Here is a 21,424-nt window from a genome sequence, read left to right as displayed (position 1 = left end):
GTGTGTGTTGCATTTACTAGGCAGCACACTTATGGCTTGTTCGAGCGTCAGTTCACCTTTGGTTACAACTCACAAAATTGCAACAATGACGCTGTCCCAATGCATAACGGGAGATCGCCGACTAACCTGACATGCAATCTTGTCAAGCAACCATTATATGGCGCTGTAACATCACCCGTAATAGGGTGCAGAGATTAACCTCTTGAGTTAATACGGCAACGTATATAGGCTATTGGTCTTACAGTGTTACAGTAACTCTTTCAGTCATGGTGCAAATCACGGAGATACTAAAACATCATCCTCTTATTTCTTCCTTTACCGCTGCTAGTAATTTTAGAAGCTATGTCTAACAGATAAAGTTTGCAAAGTCTTCAAAACATTCCGTTTTTCACTCATTTTGTCTACTTCCTTCCATCCTGTCCCATCAAGCTAGATAAAGGCGTTCGGCCAATAGCATATCGGCATTTCTGTGATTGACGTGTGACGCCGGCCAATAGCATCTCCGTGAGTGAGACCGGGTGACCTTAATCGACCAATAGCATATTGGCGTCTCCTTGACTGACTGATAATTATTCGCACTTTTTTTTAAACGGTTGGAATGTATTGACAATTAATTAAAAAAAAAAACACACATTTAAACCAATGACAATTCTTTGTCCTGCAATCGGCACATTTAATTTCATGTCAGCTGTTTTTCCCTTTAGCTGTACAAACACTACACTTAAATGGTAATTATATTTAGACACCGTGAGTGAGACAGTCAGTGTGAGGTTGTAAGACCAATAGCGTTCACGTTACCGCCACAAGTGTCTGTTAATGATTGAAGATGACGCAACTGCTGAATATGTGGACGCAGTTAGGCGAGAACATTTCTACATACTCAATGGCTGGTTTGTCGGAATGCTCGCAAGACGAGAGGTTTGCTCGTAAGCGGAGGACAAAATTCTCCCTGATCCACGCTCGTAAGGCGGAATGTTCGCAAATCAGGATGCTCGTAAGCAGGGGGCTGACTGTATATATATATATATATATATATATAACTAGCGAAGTCTGAAACCCGCGAAGTAGGGTATCAGTTCCTAGATTTCTATGTACGCCCCAATATAGCCGCAGTAACCATAAACAATCCTTTTTTTTTGTATTTTTTGCGTATTTTATTTCCTTTCTCCTATTATTTAACGTGACATTATCCTTATTAACATTATTGTATATTCATTAAATAACTGATATTACTTAGTTTGTTGAGAATTTGTTCTCAGGACTGGTTATCTGCACCAAGACTCCGGTGAAAGAGTACGCAAGTCATCACGTTGAACTTCACATTTATTTTGGCTCATGTATGGTGTATCATGCAGTATCTGTTGAATAATAAATCAACAACAATGTTAAAGTCAGTAAACTAACATATAAACACTTGCCGAACTTTAATCTATGAATTTACTGTAGTTTTAGCCGACATTAGCGGGTTAGCAACAACTAACAACAACTACTAACTATAAAGTGCAACCTCTACACAAACGAACACATAAACAGAACAAACACTAAATGATAATAAACTATGAATATGAGCTTACATTGTCATTCACTACGTCACCGCAACGAGCCGAATGACACAGAGAGAACGTAAACAGGAAACGGAAATGCAACGCGACACGACAAATTATGTATTCTGCATTTCAAAATAAGATAACAAACGTCACGAACTTTAATGCTTGAAGAATTCTTAACATAGTTATTAACTAATATTACAATATTACTTAGTTATTTGATGAATACAGTACTGTATAATGTACTTTTTTGCTTTTTGAATTTTTTTTCCCATTTTTGCGCATGTTTTATTTTTTATTTTGAAATATTTTTCATTTTTCCTGGAAAAACCCGTGAAGTACTGACACCGCGAAGTAGGAGGGATCACTGTACTTGGATACAATTAAAAAACATCATAAATAAAAAATATAGAAAGGATTTATTTACCTTTATGTGACGAGCTTGTTATAGTCCTATTCACTAGTGAGGGTAGCCTCGCCTAGGCTAGGCTACCTTAGCCTTCTCCATATTTTTTGATTATCTCCGGCTTCGTTTCCATCAAACATCTTATTTCTCTCTTTAACATTACTAGCAATCTTGGGACCCGTGGCTCACCCATTCAAGTTTGAATTAAGCAGTAAAATGCACAATAAATACGGTTTATATTTTTATTTTAAGCACTCATGCGATCCAGTCCGTAACATACCGCCATTTTGACAGTGACGCTGACCAATAGCAGACCAATATCTTAGGGAGTCATGAGGCAGAACAATAGACCAGAATCTGAATGATGCGTTTCAGTTTGACGGGACCAGAAAATAAGAGCAATTACCTAAAAACGCTTGAAAAGATGGAGACAAAACAACACAAATACAGCCATCCCCTAGGGTCATGAAAGTTGTTTTTGTCGTAAAGCGGGAAAAATACAGCCAAAAAAGTCGCAGATCACGTCGTTGTCACGTTCTGTCTGGGTTTTTGGATTTAGTTTAAGTAGTTTTTGGTTCATTTCGTCTGATTCCTTCGTGTTGGTTTCCCTGCATCTGCCTTTTTCTCAGTCTCGTTAGTTTTATCTCGTCCACCTGTTGTCCTTGTGCCCCCGCTCCTCATGTGTTAGCCAATCCGGTTCCCCTGCCGCTTGTCCCCGTCCAGCTGTAGTGTTTTCTGTAATTAGTTTTCATGCATTTAAACCACCGTCCCTCTGTTGCCTTTGTCGGATTATTGTACCTCTCGCCCCACCGACATCGTCAATTCGTGTTCCCTGTGCAGCTGTACTTGCCCTCCATTCTTCCCCGTCGTCCGAATGAAGTCTCGTGAGTTATATTTCGTTCCTCATTTATTTTGCTACTTCGTCAAGTTTTTGTCTTCTGCTTTTCCTGCCTTGTTTTATTAATAAAAGAGCATTTTTGTTTGAGCACACCCTCTCCGTCCTCCTGCGTTTTTGAGTCCCTTTCCCTCCACCGCCTCACGCCGCCATGCCACGACATGACAGTTTTGAGCTGAAAAAAATGTAAGGCAGGAATGTAGTAGACCAGGGGTCCACTGTACAGTGAACCCTCATTTATTGTGGTAGATACGTTCCGGAACCAGCCGCGATAGCTGAAAATCCATGAAATAGTGCCCTCACTTTTCACAAAAAAATGTACGAATACACAAAAAACACAGCAAAAATGTACTAATGCTATACATATTATCTAAAACAAATATTACTGCAGTACACATATTTACTTAAATCTTAAATGATTAAACCTTTTACACTGTACAGTAGTGTACTTGTTGGGGAGAGAGAGAGATTGCTTCGGCTGTGCTTGAGCGCCTCATCCACAAAGCAGCTCGGATCAAAGAGTGGTCGGACTCATATGGCTTAGCAACATAGCTTTTATTTTGCTTACAACTTCACAACTGAATGTGGCAACTCCAAAACAATAAACCGAACCGTATTTCTAATAATGCCCATTTTTTCTTCAACGGTGAATACTTTGAGAGAACTTGCGCCGTTATTGCCCGCCAATACAATGTAAACAAGCTCCCCGCTCAACGTCGTAGGACCCCGCTTCGCTGTCTCGTAACATGCCCGCTCCAACCAGAGCGCACAGAAGGCCTCCCTCCTGCTTACACACGCACGGATGCAATCCACCCTCATGCACATCAACCCAGTGGCAACTAGGAATTTACAACAGAGCTGTCCCCCTTTTCTTTTGAAGTCTCGCGCAGCTGCGATCATATTAGCAGCGGCCCGGACGTTGAATTAAACTCTAATCTGTACATGTTTAAAGATTATTACAATGGAGAGTTTACAATTGAAATACCATTTATTATAAAAGAAATCTAGGTAAGACATTTCCAAAAAAAAGCGACGAGCAAAAAAGAAAAGTCAAAATAAAAATGAAGAAGCTAAATCTATCATGTCTAAAATAGACATATTTCTTTCAGTGCAGGTCAGGCCGAATGCAGTGTGCCACTCCCATGGCTTCTGCCAGAGTTGAGCAGTAGCTGGCTTGCCAGCCTATCAAAGAGCCAACATTGATTCTCCCGCTGTTTCTCACTTCTCTGGCTGTTCATAAGTCGTCATCCCTGCCACCTGTGTACCTTCAGGGGATGAACGCAAAATTGGCTATGCCTGCAAATGGAAATCGTTAGACTGGTTAGTGGTTACTGTGTTCCTTCGCCAATATGCGCTTCAGTTTTTGCACTGTAACAACACTAACACTCAGTCGTGAAGTGGTGTCTGAAGCAGTCTTACATCCTGTTAACACTCTTTCTTTTGGGGGCGGGGTGGGGGGGGGGGGGGTGGGGTCTTATTTCGCAGAATACATTTATCACGGGGGTTTACCCTGGGGCCTAACACTGTAGTTCCCATACACAAAAAAGGGAGTGTTTTTCTGAGAAATCCTACATGATGATTTCCATGGCAGGTATCGAACCCCAGTGACCATGGTTGTGTTATATCCCCAATAAATAATTATTTAGGGTGCAGCTTGGGACAAAAAAAAAAAAACCTCATTGAACTGGCTTGTCTCTTTATTGAGAACAGTACAATTGTTTTTTATCCCAACAAGCATTTGTTAGATGACTTTCTGTGAGAACAAGAACTGCATGGTGAGATTCTAATGAGTGAGTACATCTTTGTTTAGTCATTAAGTGGAATCAGTGGGATTTCAATCCAAATGGCAAAGCAGCCCAGATTATGCTCATACTTAAAGCAGTGCAATCTAAGGTAGCGACATTAAATGAAAACAATAGACTCTTAGAATAATTCCATACTAGAACAATTCCATACTTGAAATGAGGTTTTACTGTCGGTCAATGTGTCTGATTTTTTAGGGCAGGGGTCACCAATGTGGTGCCCGCGGGGACTCTGTAGCCCCCGAGTATCACATGAGTAGCCTGCAGACCTGTTATGCAACTAGTTTATAAGTGATAGAACATTGTGATTTTCTAAGAATTTTACTTACAATTATGCATATATGACATATACATTACATATTACAATTTATTTACGTATCTACTACAGCTGTTTCATAATTATTGTGAGAAATCATTTCCATGATCAGGGTCTTCACATAAACTGGTAGCCCTTTGTATTACTCAATACCAAAGAACTCTCAATACCAAAGAACTCTCAGTTGCAAAAAGGTTGGTGACCCCTGATTTAGGGCAACAGAGAAGGCCTTACTCCCCCTGATGGCCATGCACTGTATATATCACATTGATGGTATCCAAGAAATGTTCTTTACATTAAAGAGCCGATTCAAACACATTATAATGTCTTCTATTTATTCAATTTTTGTGAGACTGAAATTGAGGAGATGCGAGCAGAGATGGATGAGATGCGGGACACCTTCTATGAAGAAGATGCCTGCCAGCTTCATGATATGCGGAGAGAGTTGGAGCGAGCTAACAAGAATTGTCGAATACTCCAATATCGCCTGAAGAAGGCAGAGAAAAAAAGGATCCGCTTCACAGAGAGTGGCCAAGTGGATGGAGAGATGCTCAGAAGTCTTGAGCAAGACCTGAAGGTGACTTTGATGTGGACTGATTCAATTGTCAATATTTTAGGTTACATGCAGTGCATTGGAGTCAAGCATGCGTGAATGTATACTTTTTCATTAACTAGGTGGCAAAAGATGTGTCTGTCCGTTTGCACCATGAGCTGGAAAATGTAGAGGGAAAGAGAACAAAGACTGAAGAAGAAAATGAGAAATTAAGGCAGCAACTGATAGAAGTGGAAGTCACCAAACAAGCTCTTCAGAATGAGCTGGAGAAAGCCAGAGAGGTGAGGAAACCAAAATAGCATGTGCTTTTTGAGGTGACTACAATGAGGGGCTTAAAATGTCATGTTAATGAAATACACTGATTTTAAGTATATCTGACTTAGGAAATGAAAGCATTTTCTTAGCACCCTATCTTTCCTTTAAAAGTACTGTACATACAATACGTACATGTTGTTCTTCTATCTCTTTTTGTAGAATTGAAGTGCCTGTGCAGCCCAGCATGATATTTTCAAATCACAAGGAGAATTCTCATTCAATGATGCAATTCTGGTCTTTTTTCTTGTACATCATGTGTACCCTCCAAGTGATAGAACCTGCTGCTGGCAGCTGATGTAACATAAGCATCTGATGATGATTGTGATGATGCTTCTTATGATGCAAATGCTGTTTCCCTTTAGCTCTCACTGAAAAGGAAAGGAAGAAAGGATCTTCAGAAAGAAAGAAAGGCTCAGCAGACTCCAACTGAAGTAAGTGAGCTATGTCCAAATTTATATATTACGTCCTCAGAAGGACTCTTTGCAGACTAGGTGCTTCAAAGGTTCCTCCTCTAATGTATAGTTTGACACTTGTGTTGTAATGTGATCTGGGACAAAACCCCAAATATAAATATGTTTCTTTCCACATACTGTAAATCTCTCAAAGCAAAATGATCTTCCTATGAATCATAGGATGAAAATGATGATCTGAAATGCCAACTGGCCTTCATCAAAGAGGAGGCTGTCTTAATGAGGAAAAAGATGGCAAAGATAGACACAGAGAAGGACCGCTTGGAGCAGGAGCTGCAAAGGTATCGCTCCTTCTATGGGGATGTGGATAGCCCGCTGCCCAAAGGTGAAGCTGGCGGACCACCCACGACTCGCGAGTCCGAACTAAAGCTCCGATTGCGCCTGGTTGAGGAGGAGGCCAACATCCTGGGGAGGAAGATAGTAGAGCTAGAGGTGGAGAACAGGGGACTGAAGGCTGAACTGGACGACATGAGGGAGGACAGGTAATCAATCATCATCAAGTCTTTACCTTTTTACTGATAGGCAAACATTTGTGCTTAAGTGCAAAATTTCATTTTTCAAATGAATTGAGGGGCTGGGTCCATCATAGAGGTAAAAAAGAAAGAAGAACACTATTGTCACATGTGGTTTCAGCCATCTTAAGCATGTGTTTTGGTTAATTTGAAACGTGCATATAAAAATTGAATTGACATTAAATATTGGAATTGAATATTCACTTAACTTCACTTGATTTTCAACACTTTAACTTTTTTGTAACAGTTGAACAGAAGTAATTGTACTCTTGGGTGCAAATTACATTTGAAACCTACAAAAATATCTCACCATGACAGTTTAATATTTATAAAAAATTTAAACACAATAACAGAGAAATGAACAAGTAATAGTCATATCAACAAGTGCAGGGCTCATTTAAAATATGACATTAGTAACTACAAATGTTGATTGGATTTTTAAATGGTTATTATTCTGAAGTGAAAACTTAAAAAAAACGCTTTCAGACTTATCGTAAATGAAAAATGACTTCTCCACATGAGTGTGATGGGTGAAACTGAGATCTGGAGTGCAGGGACGAAGGCCAGGTGTGGCTCTATGGCAGTAGCATGGATGCGCAAGATGTCTTATAAGTGAGAGTCCGATAGCCGTGTCCTCGCATCTCTTATTTAAATTCATAACCGAGAATGCCTTCTCACACAAATATGTCGACCCGAACAAGCTTGGCATTTTCTTACCAAATGCTCGAATCTCTCTGAACTTGTCCTTATCTAGCTGTTGGTAAAAGTTGTAAAATATTGCTGCTGTGAGATTAAACTTGCTTCAAGATGTTTCAGTTTCTCGCTGTGTTCTTTGATCTTGCCATATATGTCTGCATGTTTTGTTTGGTAATGTCGCTTCACATCGAACTCTTTAAAAACACCCACTGTCTCTTTACAATTGAAGCAGACATAGTTGTTCCATATTTCAGTGAAGAAATAGTCCAATTTCCACTCATCCTTGAACCGTCGGCCCTCGCAGTCAACTTTCCTCCTTTTGTTGATTGTCGCCATTTTAGAAAGTTAGGGACTCACACAGTCAGTTACTCATATACTAATTTGCTGTTCCTAATTTAGCCTATAGATGGCAGCATTTAGCAGAAACAGGTAACAGTGCTGCTGCCCAATGTATTCATTCTCCATGCGGGCCAGACGTTATTGATTTTATGACGGAGGCTGCGGGCCGGATGGAAATTGACCACGGGCCGCATTTGGCCCCCGGGCTGGACTTTGGACATGCCTGCCCTAGGGTCATGGCAGTTGTTTTTGTCGCAAAGCAGGGAAAATACCATTAAGAGGGGATGAAAAAACTCAGTATTCCATGTCGCAACATGAAAACAACGTAAGCCAGGGACGCTGTAACATACTTTGCCAATTCCTGATTGGACCTCTGTGTGGATATTGAAACATTCCAATGATCATTGTCCTGTCATAGTCTGGTGGCTGCAGGAGTGGATGGTGATGGCCAAGGAGGTCAACAGTGCAGAGAGCAAAGTGAGGCGCTCTCTGAGCTGAGGCTGCAGCTGCAGCTGGTGGAGGATGAAGCAGAACTTCTACGTAGGAATTTAGCAGATGTGGAGGAAGAAAACAAAAAGGTCAATGAGCAGGGGACATCCACAACAACATGAATATCAGACTGAATGGTCCAGATTGTACATCTTCGATCATAAAGCAATTTCATTCTGTCTTATGTTTAGGTGATCAATGAGCTGAACAAGATCAGGTTCAAGGCTGGATCCCATGAAGCAGGCTTGAGACACGTAGGAGGTTTGCTATGTTATTTTCACGTCACTTGTAAGAAAAGAAGCAGATGCGGACAAGAACGTTGACCATAAAAGTGTATCTGAGGGAAAAAGGTGTTTTATGAGGCTTTTTTTGGAGTAGAAAGTTTAACTTACACTATTTTACTTTTTACTGTTTGCTTATTTTAACATTGCAGGAGGAACTGACCCTGCTAAGATGGAGGCCCTCCAGGAGGAGCTAAAGGCAGCCCATTTACAGATCAATGAACTGAGTGGCAAAGTGATGCAGCTGCAATATGAGAACCGTGTACTGCTGTCTAACATGCAGCGCTATGACCTAGCGTCACACCTGGGCATACGAGGCAGCCCACGGGACAGTGATGCCGACAGTGATGAAGGGCGGGACGAAGACGCTCCCTTAGCCTCAGCCTCCTCACCTCGCCTCCTGCCTCCCCAGCGTAAAAGGGAAGGCCCAATTGGAGGCGAGAGTGACTCGGATGAGGTGAGGAACATCCGCTGCCTTACCCCAACGCGCTCCCTCTACTCACCAGTAGAGAGCCATTTTTTATCCAGAAGCCTGAAGGACCGGCAACAGATGATAGACATCCGAATTGAGGCTGAAAGACTGGGCCGGACCATTGACAGGCTCATTGCTGACACCAGCACCATTATTGCTGAGGCTCGGGTGTACGTCACCAACGGAGATCTATTTTCGAGGCTGGATAATGAAGACGAAGGTGGTAGGTATGTACAAAGAGAAAAAGATCATATCCTGCAAATGACATTTTCATGTCTTGAACCAGAAATGAGGAACACTCACCTCTTGCTTTGCAGGATTCGAGAACATGAGCTGCTATATCGGATCAATGCGCAGATGAAAGCCTTCAGAAAGGAGTTGCAGCGCTTCATTGACCGGCTGGATGTTCCAAAACAGGATGACAAACAACCAGAGGAACCTCTGTCTGTAAGCTCAATACTGTATACCAAAATGTGGTAGAAGTTTGGGGTTGTCATTAGATTTATTATTAGTGGTCTCTTTATAAGTATAACATAAGGGTCCTAATTTCATGCCCAGCCCATATCTAGCACAAAGGGCACTGTCTACTGTGACTGTGTGCATGAGTGGAGTTTTCTTCCTTTTGGTATTTACAGCTGTGGCTGTAAGGTGATTAGTGCCTTTTGTGGCAGCAATTTTAAAAGCCGCTATAGGCTTGGCATTACCAAACCCCCTCATATGGACTGTTCGGTCACTGTACCACCAATGCCAGAGCTTGGTCCGTTTTGCTGGCACTAAGTCAGATTCATTAACCAGTGAGGGGTGAACATCCCAAAGATGCCGTTTCACCGATTCTGTTTAGTGGACAGAATTTCTCGGCGCAGCCAAAGCGATGGTGGCCTCGGTTTGGCATTTCTGCTTTTTGTTGAGGATGTGGTTCTGTTGGTGACATCAGGCCATGTTTTCCAACTCTCATTGGAGCAGTTGGAATGATGTTCCTGAACCAGAAAGAAAAGATTGGGGAGGAGATCCTGCCCCAAGTGGATGACTTTTATTATCTTGAGGTCTTGTTCACTGGAGACGGCGACATGAAGTGAGAGATACACAGACAAATCGGTGCAGCATCTGCTATGATGCAGACTTTTTTTTATCAGTCTGTGGTAAAGAAAAGAAAACGCTCTTGATTTACTGATCGAACTACGTTCCTACCCTCACCTATTGTCGAGATGAGAGTTGTGATCAAAAGAACAAGATCCTGGATACAAGCGGCCACAATTAGTTTCCCCCACAAGGGCTCAGAGTTGAGCCACCTCTCTCCCACGTTGAGAGGAGCTCGTTGAGGTGTTTCACTCATCCAGTTACGATGCCTTCTGGACGCTTTTCTGGTGAGGTGTTTGGGGCATGTCCCACCAGGAGGAAGCCCCGGGAACTAGCCATGCCGCAGAGACTATTTCTCTCGGCTGGCTTGGGTATTACTTAGCATTTCCTCAAAGGAGTTGAAGTGGCTAGCAAGAGGGAAGTCTGGCCTTCCCTGCTAAAGCTGCTCCCCGCATAAGTGGAAAATGTGGATAGGCAAATAAATGAATAAATGGTATCTGAAATGCAAATATCCTTGAACATTAATAGTACAATCAGAAAAAGATGAAGACTAAAAAATAACTTACCTTGACTTACCTGATCGTACCGTACCTCCCATCACAATTGAGAAACATCATTTACATTCTTTTCTAAATGCTATCATGTCTTAATTATTGCCATTGCAACTCATTATCTCTAGTGTTACTATGTTAAAACAATTATTGTAAAAAGAAAAAAGAAAATCAAAGCATTGTACAGGGCAAGTTTGTGGCTATTCACACAGAATTGAAAATGCATTCTCTTGCCTAATACAGATGTGTCTTACTATGCTAACTTTCTGTCAATGTTCTCCTTTACACTCTTTTTTTCATTTCACTCATCAAGATGTTTCAACCCATTATTTTGCTGATCCTCATTCTAGTTCTGTTTTCCTCACTCTCTTATGCCACCATTTTTAAACTTGTGTTTCTTTTTACTCTTTTTTTTGTTCTGTAGTCCTCACAATTCCTTATTGTAATTTTTTAAATGTATTTTCTTACATGTAGTGCTTTATTTTAATTGTGTAAACTTGAGTCACCCAAGGTACAGGACATTTTCATTTTTGCAAGCACGGTCGAAGACATTCATCACCTTTTATAGGAGACAAAAAACCTTGGGGAAAAAGTTGAGGAATAGGTGAGTATGCAACACGTTTTCATTAAGTAAATTGATTGTAATGTATTAGTAGTAGATTAGAGATCTTGTCAGTTTAGGTGTGCACTGTAATGTTTTATGTCAATGTTGCTTAGACCTTTACACAAATGTGTATAATGAAAGATAATAAGCATGTAGTGATAACCTTTCCCCTGGTGCTTATAGCATTCCTTAATTCATTTTGGCAGGTTTTGATAAAAACTTACTAGCCAATTTGTCCAGTGATACATGATTAGCAGTATATGCGTCGGCCAAATGTCACTTTACATACTGTGATCCCTGGTTAATTCAATCAAATCATATCTAAAAAGTACAGTGACACATATGTTTATGATACAGGTATGCACGTAGGTGGCACTCAGGTACGCATGTACGGCAGAAATGACTGATGCGTAGTGTTGCATCCTTCACTGTGCACATTTATGTACCCTACCTGCTTTAATGACATACGAGCCTGGGCTGAACAAATGTTTTTATTTTTTCTTTCTGAAAGGTGGCTCCAAGATGTGCCGTGGCTTGAAACAAACAAACTTAAATGTGGTGCAAGATTTACTGCTCACGTCCTCAACAAGCAGACAAAATCAGGGCTTTTGATAACAAGGTTGAACATTTTCAATCATCCTTACCCTAACCCTATAAAAAGAGCACATGAATCAAGCGCAACTTGTGGCTAACAAACAAGGTAACTGAGAAGCAATAGCTAATTGCCCACTTGCTGGGTGGCGAGACAAAATGCAGGAACAACGCAGGCTCTTGACGCATCGCTAAGTCCCTGGAGGGTCAAACTGCGCTTGTGCGAGTACTACCAACTTGCGTGATTAAAAAAATATATTTTTTTCTAAACCTCCGTAAAGAAAACAAGCTCCATTCGTGGAAGGTTTATGTGGATAACACTTCATTGCATGCTTCATTATCAATGGGTGAGTACATAGAGAATTCATTTTAACTTTTAAGTTAATTGATAGACTCGTGACACAAACTGTAATATATATTTGTACAGGTTACAGTGACAATAAACAGGGTGAAAATGTTTGTTCTCTTTGTCTGATGACATTGGCACAGAGAAGAAAAACCAAGCACATATGAGTTCATTCAATCAATCAGCAAAGTAAAAGACAACCTTGTCCGTGTGGAGTGCTTTTTCTTTGTAAATTTGGATGTAGATCATTTTCTTTTTCCTGTTTGGTGCTTTTTGAAATGTGGAATTGACCATGGTGCACGGCGGATCTTACAGGTCCTGTGTAAAGTTAGTGGAACGCAGTGCAACAGAGCAGCCACGAAGCAGCACAGCTTAGCGACTTACAGATGTGGAAGCAGTCTAATTAATTAACATACACGACACAGCCAGCAGAGAGGCAAAGCAGGATGTTGAATCTACATGTATAGTTTTCTCCCCAGCCTTTCATAAAGCTGACCATGCCCTTCCCATGTCTTCCTATTCTGAGTATATTTGTTTGTTTACTGAAGCAGCTTGGACTGGCTGTTGGGGCTGCGTATCATTCTTGTGAGGGTGTGAATGAGACAATTTATGTCTCTCTACAATGACGTAGAATTTACTTCTGACTTCCTTGCACTAACTGAATCGGGTCTCAAACGAACCACGCAAACCATAACTGATGGACTTATAAAACTTTTTTAGGACACAGATTTGAATAATGCAACAACGCTGTGTCCACACATACAGTGCATTTAATGTGGGAACGACACTAACAATGACATTGAGGATGACTTTTTAATCAAAGAAAGAGTGAGTACCAAACACTATGTCCAGGTACTCATGTGTGTAACTGATGAAAAAAATGATCTGCATCCTTGCATGCATATATATATATATATATATATATATATATATATATATATATTGACTGATCTGCTCTTACCGCAGTCCTGTCAATCATCTAAGGACAACTAACAGTCCTGACCGACTCTCCGTTTAAAGGGTTAAGACGTCCCGTTAGTTCAGCACAGCTCTAACGCTGCATCGCTGGGCGACGAACATCTGCGTAAGTCGGTGTCGGAGAAGATTCGTTCTGGTGCTCACTGCCTTAAGTTTTAGGGCGTCTATCCGTCTTAATCTAATCCGCCGCCTCGTCAAGTAACCTTTGAGACGAGACGGTAGAATAATCACGCGATTTTATACGGCAGCTTCTCTCCTGAAAGATCATTTGCACTTGTTAAGACCAGAATAGGGTTCAGCAGTCTTATACTACCACTCGGATACGTTTGTATTCACTTCAACCAACTCTGAGTACCTAGAATTTATTCAAGAACGGCATTGTAATGGTGTAATGGGCAATATCATTTCTTCACTTGTAGAAGACTAGGAAGATCTCTAATTAAGATTCGTAAGAATGACTGAGATAGAGTAAAGAATTAAATTTTAAGTATTTATTTAGCGAAAGCAAAGCAAGTATAATTATTTACAGTATCAAAAGTACATGGTTGGGCCTACCATGCCCCCTTAATACATAAAACACAAGAACACATTCAATACAATTTGTCTTTCCGCTAATAAATGATTAAGATAAGATTTCATCCAAGGCTATGAGAAACCATGCACAATTGTGGTATAATGAAATCAAAATACGGAAATTAAACTAAACTAAACTATATATATATATATATATATATATATATATATATATATATATATATATATATATATATACACACAGTGGGCCCCCGTGTTACGAACTTAATCCGTTCAGCAGCTACGCTCGTAACTTGAACTGCTCGTATGACGGGCAATCCAAACCTATGTTAATTAGTTAATGCGTGCAACGCGTGCAAAAACCTTAGGTAAAAACATCACGACTTTATACACATATTAAAAATGAGTAACATAATCTACTGTACAATTAAATTAAATAACTTATACAAAGGAAAACTGACATTTACCTTTGGGGCGACGTGACTTGAGCTGGGTGGAGGCAGAGGGGAGCAGAGACCAACCCACAGAATTTATTTATTTATTTATTTTCTTAAACGGGAACTTTTCTCAAACTAGAACATATCACTGGCGATTTCCTTCTCTTTAATCCATAATAGAAGAAGCCTCTCAATTTTGTTGTCGATCGAGGTCCGTTCCCCGGCAAGGAAAGTCTTGCCCTTAGATTGCCGAGCGGTTATGGCCATACTCACGAGCAAGGTTAACCATGCGTTCTCCTCCTTCGTATTTTTTTTTTTTATGATCTCCTGCTTCGTTTCTATTATCATCATCCTCTTACTTCTTCCTTTACCGCCACTAGCAATTTTAGAAGCCATGTCTAACAGATAAAGTTTGCAAATTCTTAACAACATTCCCTTCTTCCGTTTTTGACTGATTTTCTCTCCTTCCTTCCGTCTCTACCAGCTGTGCCATCAAGCTGGATGAAGGCGTTTGACCAATAGCATATCGGCATCTCCGTGACTGACACTGTCACTAAACAGTGACTGTGACATTGTAAGAGCAATAGCATATCAGCGTTGCCGTGTTCAACGTGTGCAGATGACTTTGTTGATGTAGCTAAACGAGGTCAATTGTACATACACATTGACTGGCAGCGCGTGGTGAAATCATAGTTGAAACCATCACGAATTTACACACACATTCAAAATTAGTACTGTACAGTCAATTTAATTAACATGGATAACAAAAGGATAAATGACATTGTCCTCTGGGGCGACGTGACTTGAACTGAGTGGAGACGGAGATGAGCAGAAACCAACCCACAGAATTTATTGATTTATTTTCTTAAACAAGAACTTTTCTCGAACTAAAACATATCACCGGCGATTTCCTTCTCTTTAATCCATAATAGAAGAAGCCTCTCCATTTTGTTGGCGATCGAGGTCCGTCTCCGACAAGGAAAGTCTTGCCCTTAAAAGATTGCCGAGCGGTGCCGTCCATACTCACGAGCAAGGTTAACCATGCGTGCGCCTCCTTTGTATTTTTTTTTTTATTATCTCCTGCTTCGTTTCTATTGTCATCATCCTCTTACTTCTTCCTTTACCGCCACTAGCAATTTTAGAAGCCATTTCTAACAGATAAAGTTTGCAAAGTCTTAACATCATTCCTTCCTTCCGTTTTTCACTCATTTTCTCTCCTTCCTTTCATCCTGACCAGCTGTGCCATCAAGCTAGATAAAGGCGTTAGGCCAATAGCATATCGGCATTTCTGTGATTGACGTGACGCCAGCCAATAGCATCTCCGTGACTGAGTCCGTGACTGACACCGTGACTGAGACAGTGACTGTGACATTGTTAGAGCAATAGCGTTCAACGTTAGAATTAGTTGACGTAGCAAGGCAAAAGCAAATGTCCGAATACAATGGCCGGCATTGCGGTTCATCTTTCACGGGTTTGCTGCTTCACGGATTTTTTACATTGTGGATATATTGTGCTCTGAATTCTTAATGGCTCAGGGGCTTTACTGTTGTCTCGAAATAAAATATTGATGCTGTACTGTATTGTTTTTCACTTGTCACTTTATTACAAAAGGCAAGATGATCCAAAAGCTTGCTTTCTTCTCCTGTGTGTCTCCTCCAACTGCCGTGTGCTAACGTGCTAGTCAGCACATTGATTGACAGCGTGGTCTCTGGGAGCCGATCACGTGACTCGTAGGCTTGCCAAGAGCAAACGCGCACACTATGTAGACACAGACAGCAATGGAGAAATGCACAGCTTTGGAAATCTGACTTATACCTTGATTTCTTTTGCAATAAATTGAAATTTCAAGTATATTGTTATGATATAAGAGGCTTCACTTTAATTCAACGTCCGGGCATAACCGTTTATAAAAATCTTCTTGCTCAGAAAAAGAAAGAGCTCAACCTCTAATCATAACAATGTGCGGGTTCAGGACGAAGATGCATAGCTGGGACTGTGAAATACGTGAGTGACAATGTTTCCAACTTCGTATTACTATATTAAAATGATTGTTTTAAACAAATTTGGGGCTTTAAAACATGTTTTGATTTTTGGTTTTATTCTATAATTTAGTATTGCATTGTAAAATTAAAAAAAAAAAGCTGGCTACATCACGGATTTCACTTTGCGTGTGTTATTTTTGGAATGTAACCTCCGCGATAAACGAAGGATTACTGTGTGTGTGTGTGTGTGTGTGTATATATATATATATATATATATATATATATATATATATATATATATATATATATATATATATATATATATATATATACATACATAGCTATTTGTTCATCTTGTAGGTGTAAGTCATTTAAAACTTTAATTGTACGTTGAGGTGTGAATGTGAGTGTGAATGGTTATTTGTCTATATGTACCTTGCAATTGGCTGACAACCAATTCAGGGTGTATTCTGCCTCACCCCAGTCACAGCTGGAGTTGGCTGAATAAGTGGGAGCCTGACTCCAGTTCACCAGTGACCTTAGTGTGGTAGAGAAAATCAATTGGTAAAGCTTAAATTGAGACTGTGCTAAATAATTTGAGATATTAGTTCATTGCACTCGAGCTTTATGTAGCTGAAAGTTAAATTGATGTTTGTTTGCAGGGAGGGCAGAACCAGAGAATTTTGCCGGACCTAAAGATAGGGTTGGAGGAGATGCAGCTCGAACTGAAGCAAGAAGAAGGAAAGAGGAGTGATCTGCACACCAGACAGGTGTGCCTGGGAGCTGGAGAGGGCAGAACTCAAGTGCCAGATTGCACAGGTAAAAGATGATGCTGCATGTACAATTATCAACCAAATGTTTAATGATCAGTTAGTTTGTCAGTCTTAATGATTAGTTAGTTTGTCCCTCACGGTGACAAGTTAGAAGCCATGCTAGGAACTTGCCCTAAGCTTTGATGAACGATTTGCCCGATGGAAGCTCACTTGACATGACACTGAGCTGCTTTGTTCTAGTAATACATCCTTCTAACACTATTGCCTCTTTCCCACGTTTAACTCTTTTAGTGCCATGGATGAGAATTTTCATCTTGTAAAATAATAATACAAGCAATACATATAATTCTCCTCAAATGTTTTTTTTTTAATGGAGGGTGGAAAACACCCTTGACTAATGCTTATTGAGCTAGTGCTAATTTGAAGCCAATTGAGCACTGTAGTAATAACAGTGACCATTGGATGGCAGTGTTGCCATACAATCTACACATTAAATACTTAATACTAAGTAAGCCTGTAGCAGACCCCCGATCAAGGTTGACGCTTTTACTGGTGCTTGGATCCTTTATTTATGAGCGTCATTTTTCATCTTCATCACCATCACCATCACCTTCACCATCACCATCACCGTCACCATCACCTTCACCTCTTCGGAGGGACTTGCTGGCTACTGTTCAAACAAAACAACCGTCAAAACTCAAAAGCTCCGTGCCAACAATCAAGCCACCTATTATATACAAAAAACGGAAGTGCGAAAGAAAAATGAAAGTGTCCGATACAAACCGGAAGATTCCTTTCTAGGAAACCATGGCCATAATGGTTATTTACAAAGCCAATGGAAATTGACCTTTTATATGACCCATGTTTACACAAACATAGCATGTTTATGTGCCATGTTTACGTAAACATAGCATGTTAATGTTTATGTGCCATGTTTACATAAACATAGCCCACAATATCTGATTAGCAACATAATGAGGAGGACTTAATGCCTTAGGCAATTCCTGATGAAATTAAAAAAATAGCTTGAGCTCATTTGGTAAATTGCTGTCCTTATTTTGGGTGATTAGTGCCCTACAGCTTACACGATTGTCATAAGTTAGCTGTACAAATAAACTATGCTTGTGCTATGCTTGTGCTTGTGCATTCTTTTTCAACCTCTAAATTCAGGATAAGTATCTAATCAGAAGACCAGATATTTCCTGGCAGATTTTAGGGTGTGCCGCTGATTTATGACAGCTGCTGGCAGCTCAGTGACAACTCACCCTTAAGATGCGTTCACACCAAACGCGAACGAGGCGAAAAACGGACAGTTTTGTATTGTCGTCAATGTAGTTCGTGCAAATGTACACGATGAAGCACCGGCCGACGCGATGTACACATATGGAGTAATGCGATACGCCGCGCGGCGCGTAATTACACCTGATGCAAGAAGTAAAAAAATTTTAACTTTCATTGCACATCGCGTCGTGACAGTCAATCAGCTTTGGGAACATTCAACATCTTGACAGGGGGCAGGAATGAATCATGGCGGCCCGTTTGCAGTCACCTGGAGCTATCCACCACGACCAGCTGAGCTTTTAATACAAAAATGTAGCCAAGGAAGAGCACTCACTTTTCTTGTAGAATGACGGAAGAGTGAATTTGAGATACATAACTGGTATGTGCAGCGTTTGCTTCCTTTTTTAACAGCTTTTGAACCGTAGTTACTGTGCCAAGATAACAATCGTGCAGCATTGACAGCACAGTATTTAGCACGGTATCAGCCATTTGATGGCAACGTTGAAACTTTTTTTTTGTCAGACGAGTCTTGCCGAAAAGCGAGGGACATGCAACATAAAAAAGAAGAATAAAGGTGCTGTAGGAGAAAATATTGGCAAATTTAAAGTGCACAGCAAGTTCACTCCATACACCTCACGCGAATATGTGAACAAGCTGAATGCCGGCAGTTAAAACCTGCCGACCAAAAGCCTACTGAATGAGTGTAGCGACACGATATTTCGCGTTTGGTCAAGCTGAATGCCGGCAGTTAAAACCCGCCGACCAAAAGCCTACTGAATGAGTGTAGCGACACGATATTTCGCGTTTGGTCTGACCATATCACCCCCCCCCCCCACACACACACACACACACACACACACACCCACACACGCACACACGGAAAGTGTGTATGGAAAGTACATATATGTTCCTTAAACTTTCATGAATCATTGAAGCAAATGCCAGTCAGTATAGTTTTCAAGTTATCAGCCATTAGAGTTCCATTCAAATTTCATTGACCAAATTTTGAAATGATAATATTTTGAAAATAAATGCAGTACATACATTAAATTACTCAAAGTCCACTGTTCCAAATTAACAGCATTTCAAGAGATTTATAGGTTGTAAAGAACTCTAAATGTATAAATAATCACATGTTGAATTTGTTAGCATTATAAGATCACATACAATAAAATATTATTGATTGAAATAACTGTTGAATAGGCCTTGTTACACATTGATACAAAACTCCTTGCATGAAGATACCACATTAATGAACCTTACATCCTTTGAACTTGTGAGTTCTTGGACAGTTTCTGCTTTAATTTCTTAGCAAGATGTTAGAATAGCATCCCAAAGCTGCTGCTTGGATATCAATTGTCTCTCACCCTTATAGATCTTTTGCTTGATGATGCTCCAGAGGTTCTTAATAGGTTTGAGGTCAGTTAGAGAAAACGGACATGTGTTCCATTTGACTCATTTATTATGCCTTGCATAGACACACAATCATACATCTGGTGGAAGATGGATGGTGTGTAACAAAGGCAAAAGTAAAACCACTGCTTCGAATGCATTCAATGTTACAATGGTGCAATGTTCATCGACCGCTTACAATGTGGGAAATATGAAATACAGTTAACCTGCAATAAATATAAAACTTACAGATATTATCATAAGAAAATATGAAGAGTTTAGGAAGCTGAGATTTATTCTGTTCTGTTATAATTTTGATTATAATTTTGATTGTCGCCAAGCTGTTGGTGCATCCTATACACAGTAACAGGAAAATACCAGAATTTGACCCTAAAAAATAGGATGCATCCTATACATAAGTGCGTACTATATTTGAGGAATTACAGCACTTTAGTGCCATTAACATTAATTAGTGTTTCTACAATCTAAATCTGCCATATGAATTATTTGATTCAATACAACAAAATTCAAGTTCTTATTGACAAAAATGATCACAGCACAAATCTTGCTTAACAGTTAAAGTTATGAAATACTTGACCAACCCTGTCACATTTCATTTTTAAAGGCTTCATCTTGGTTCTTAACAATGCCAAATTGTTATCAAAGTGTATGAAAATAAAAGATTAGTAGACGAGACGATGCACAGCGTTGCTATGGACTTTTTAATCTTACAAGCTAGCGTGGCCCGAACAAATAAGCCTGATATCCTAGCCTCTGTCATTCCCAAATGAGTTCTAAGAATGGACAAACTGACTAATAAAAAATATTTTTTTTTTATCATACTGTTTTCACAGAACGAGGTTGAAAGTATTTAAGCAGTTCATGTGTTTTTCCACTGGATGAAGTGGAGCTGTGCATCACCCAGAATGTCTTCTTGAAGCCTGCACATCAAGCCAATTGATGTCTGCCTTGCCGTTTCGCCAGCTTGGGCCAGGGCTTATTTTTCTCTTGCCGCTACAATTCCCTGTACTGTCACAGTTTGAGTCCCATCCTAAAACCCCACTCTTTTTCAATATTATCCAACATGGAGACTGTCTTTCTTTATCTTCACCTCCTTGTTTGAGAAAGAAGCATTTCTGTAATGAGCTACAAACCTGAGCTTTTATCGTCATCCCTCTTGTACATAGTAACTCTGATCTCCTTTGTCATACAGTTAAAGGTTTAGAAGTGTGTCTGCGTCCAAAAGAACTCACTACAGTAGAGCCAAGCCAACTTTTTAGAAAATGTTCTTAAATAGGTTCAGTTCTATTGTAACAGGCTCACACATATTTGCCGAGCAGCACATGGTTCTGAGTGTTGAAAACATGAGGATTTACAGTGCTTTACTCAGGTCTTTATTCTAGTTTTGAATGCTAAAGGCTCATTTACTGACTAACCACATGCGACCATTACCTTTCATCCTACAAACTGGATTTACAATGGAATGTGATCCAAGCTCATGATGGAATGGAACTTGATATTTAGGGACCTCAGAGACTACTGTGTTTTTTTTTCTATCTTGATGGATTATGATGTAGAGAGAAAAGTGATGGCTCATTTATGTTAGCTTGAGCTGTACCGTATCCTCAGCATATTACTGTCTCTTTTCTGCTTTGAATGGAATTGTACTGTACCTTGCCTGTGACTTATAATTTTGTTTTAAAATTGGCACTGACTTTGTAAGCATTATATATGTATTAGATAGTTATTTGCTATCCATAAATTGTTTTATAATTTTGCACCAAA

General features: G+C 40.0%; 1 protein-coding gene and 1 long non-coding RNA gene across 7 annotated transcripts in view; one reads left to right on the top strand and one right to left on the bottom strand.

Annotated features, from left to right (window-relative positions):
• LOC148425844 (microtubule cross-linking factor 3-like) overlaps positions 1 to 21,424 on the top strand; it is a 24,238-nt gene extending 2,814 nt beyond the window's left edge. The window contains exons 1-11 of one of the 6 annotated variants that reach the window (XM_088409881.1): positions 949 to 4,168; positions 5,319 to 5,543; positions 5,642 to 5,800; positions 6,197 to 6,265; positions 6,467 to 6,786; positions 8,270 to 8,429; positions 8,532 to 8,601; positions 8,774 to 9,320; positions 9,411 to 9,540; positions 16,856 to 17,012; positions 20,494 to 21,424. In XM_088409881.1, the coding sequence (XP_088266007.1) occupies positions 4,151 to 4,168; positions 5,319 to 5,543; positions 5,642 to 5,800; positions 6,197 to 6,265; positions 6,467 to 6,786; positions 8,270 to 8,429; positions 8,532 to 8,601; positions 8,774 to 9,320; positions 9,411 to 9,540; positions 16,856 to 17,012; positions 20,494 to 20,504 (1,866 nt within the window). In that variant the 5' untranslated portion in view covers positions 949 to 4,150 and the 3' untranslated portion in view covers positions 20,505 to 21,424. Of the gene's footprint in view, positions 1 to 948; positions 4,169 to 4,335; positions 5,544 to 5,641; positions 5,801 to 6,196; positions 6,266 to 6,466; positions 6,787 to 8,269; positions 8,430 to 8,531; positions 8,602 to 8,773; positions 9,321 to 9,410; positions 9,541 to 11,034; positions 11,326 to 11,836; positions 16,466 to 16,855; positions 17,013 to 20,493 lie in introns of those variants that run through there. The other 5 variants (XM_088409876.1, XM_088409879.1, XM_088409877.1 and 2 more) reach the window with 5 other exon arrangements.
• Positions 3,389 to 7,275, bottom strand: LOC148425845 (uncharacterized). The gene is made up of 2 exons (XR_015865021.1): positions 5,967 to 7,275; positions 3,389 to 4,144 (listed from the first exon to the last, which is right to left on the bottom strand). It is a non-coding gene; the product is annotated as an uncharacterized LOC148425845 (long non-coding RNA).

The sequence above is a fragment of the Hippichthys cyanospilos genome, chromosome 3 (assembly GCF_059441005.1).
Source record: "Hippichthys cyanospilos isolate Australia breed blue-spotted pipefish chromosome 3, RoL_Hcya_1.0, whole genome shotgun sequence".
Lineage (NCBI taxonomy): Eukaryota > Metazoa > Chordata > Actinopteri > Syngnathiformes > Syngnathidae > Hippichthys > Hippichthys cyanospilos.
This window is presented reverse-complemented; position numbering and strand designations above follow the sequence as displayed.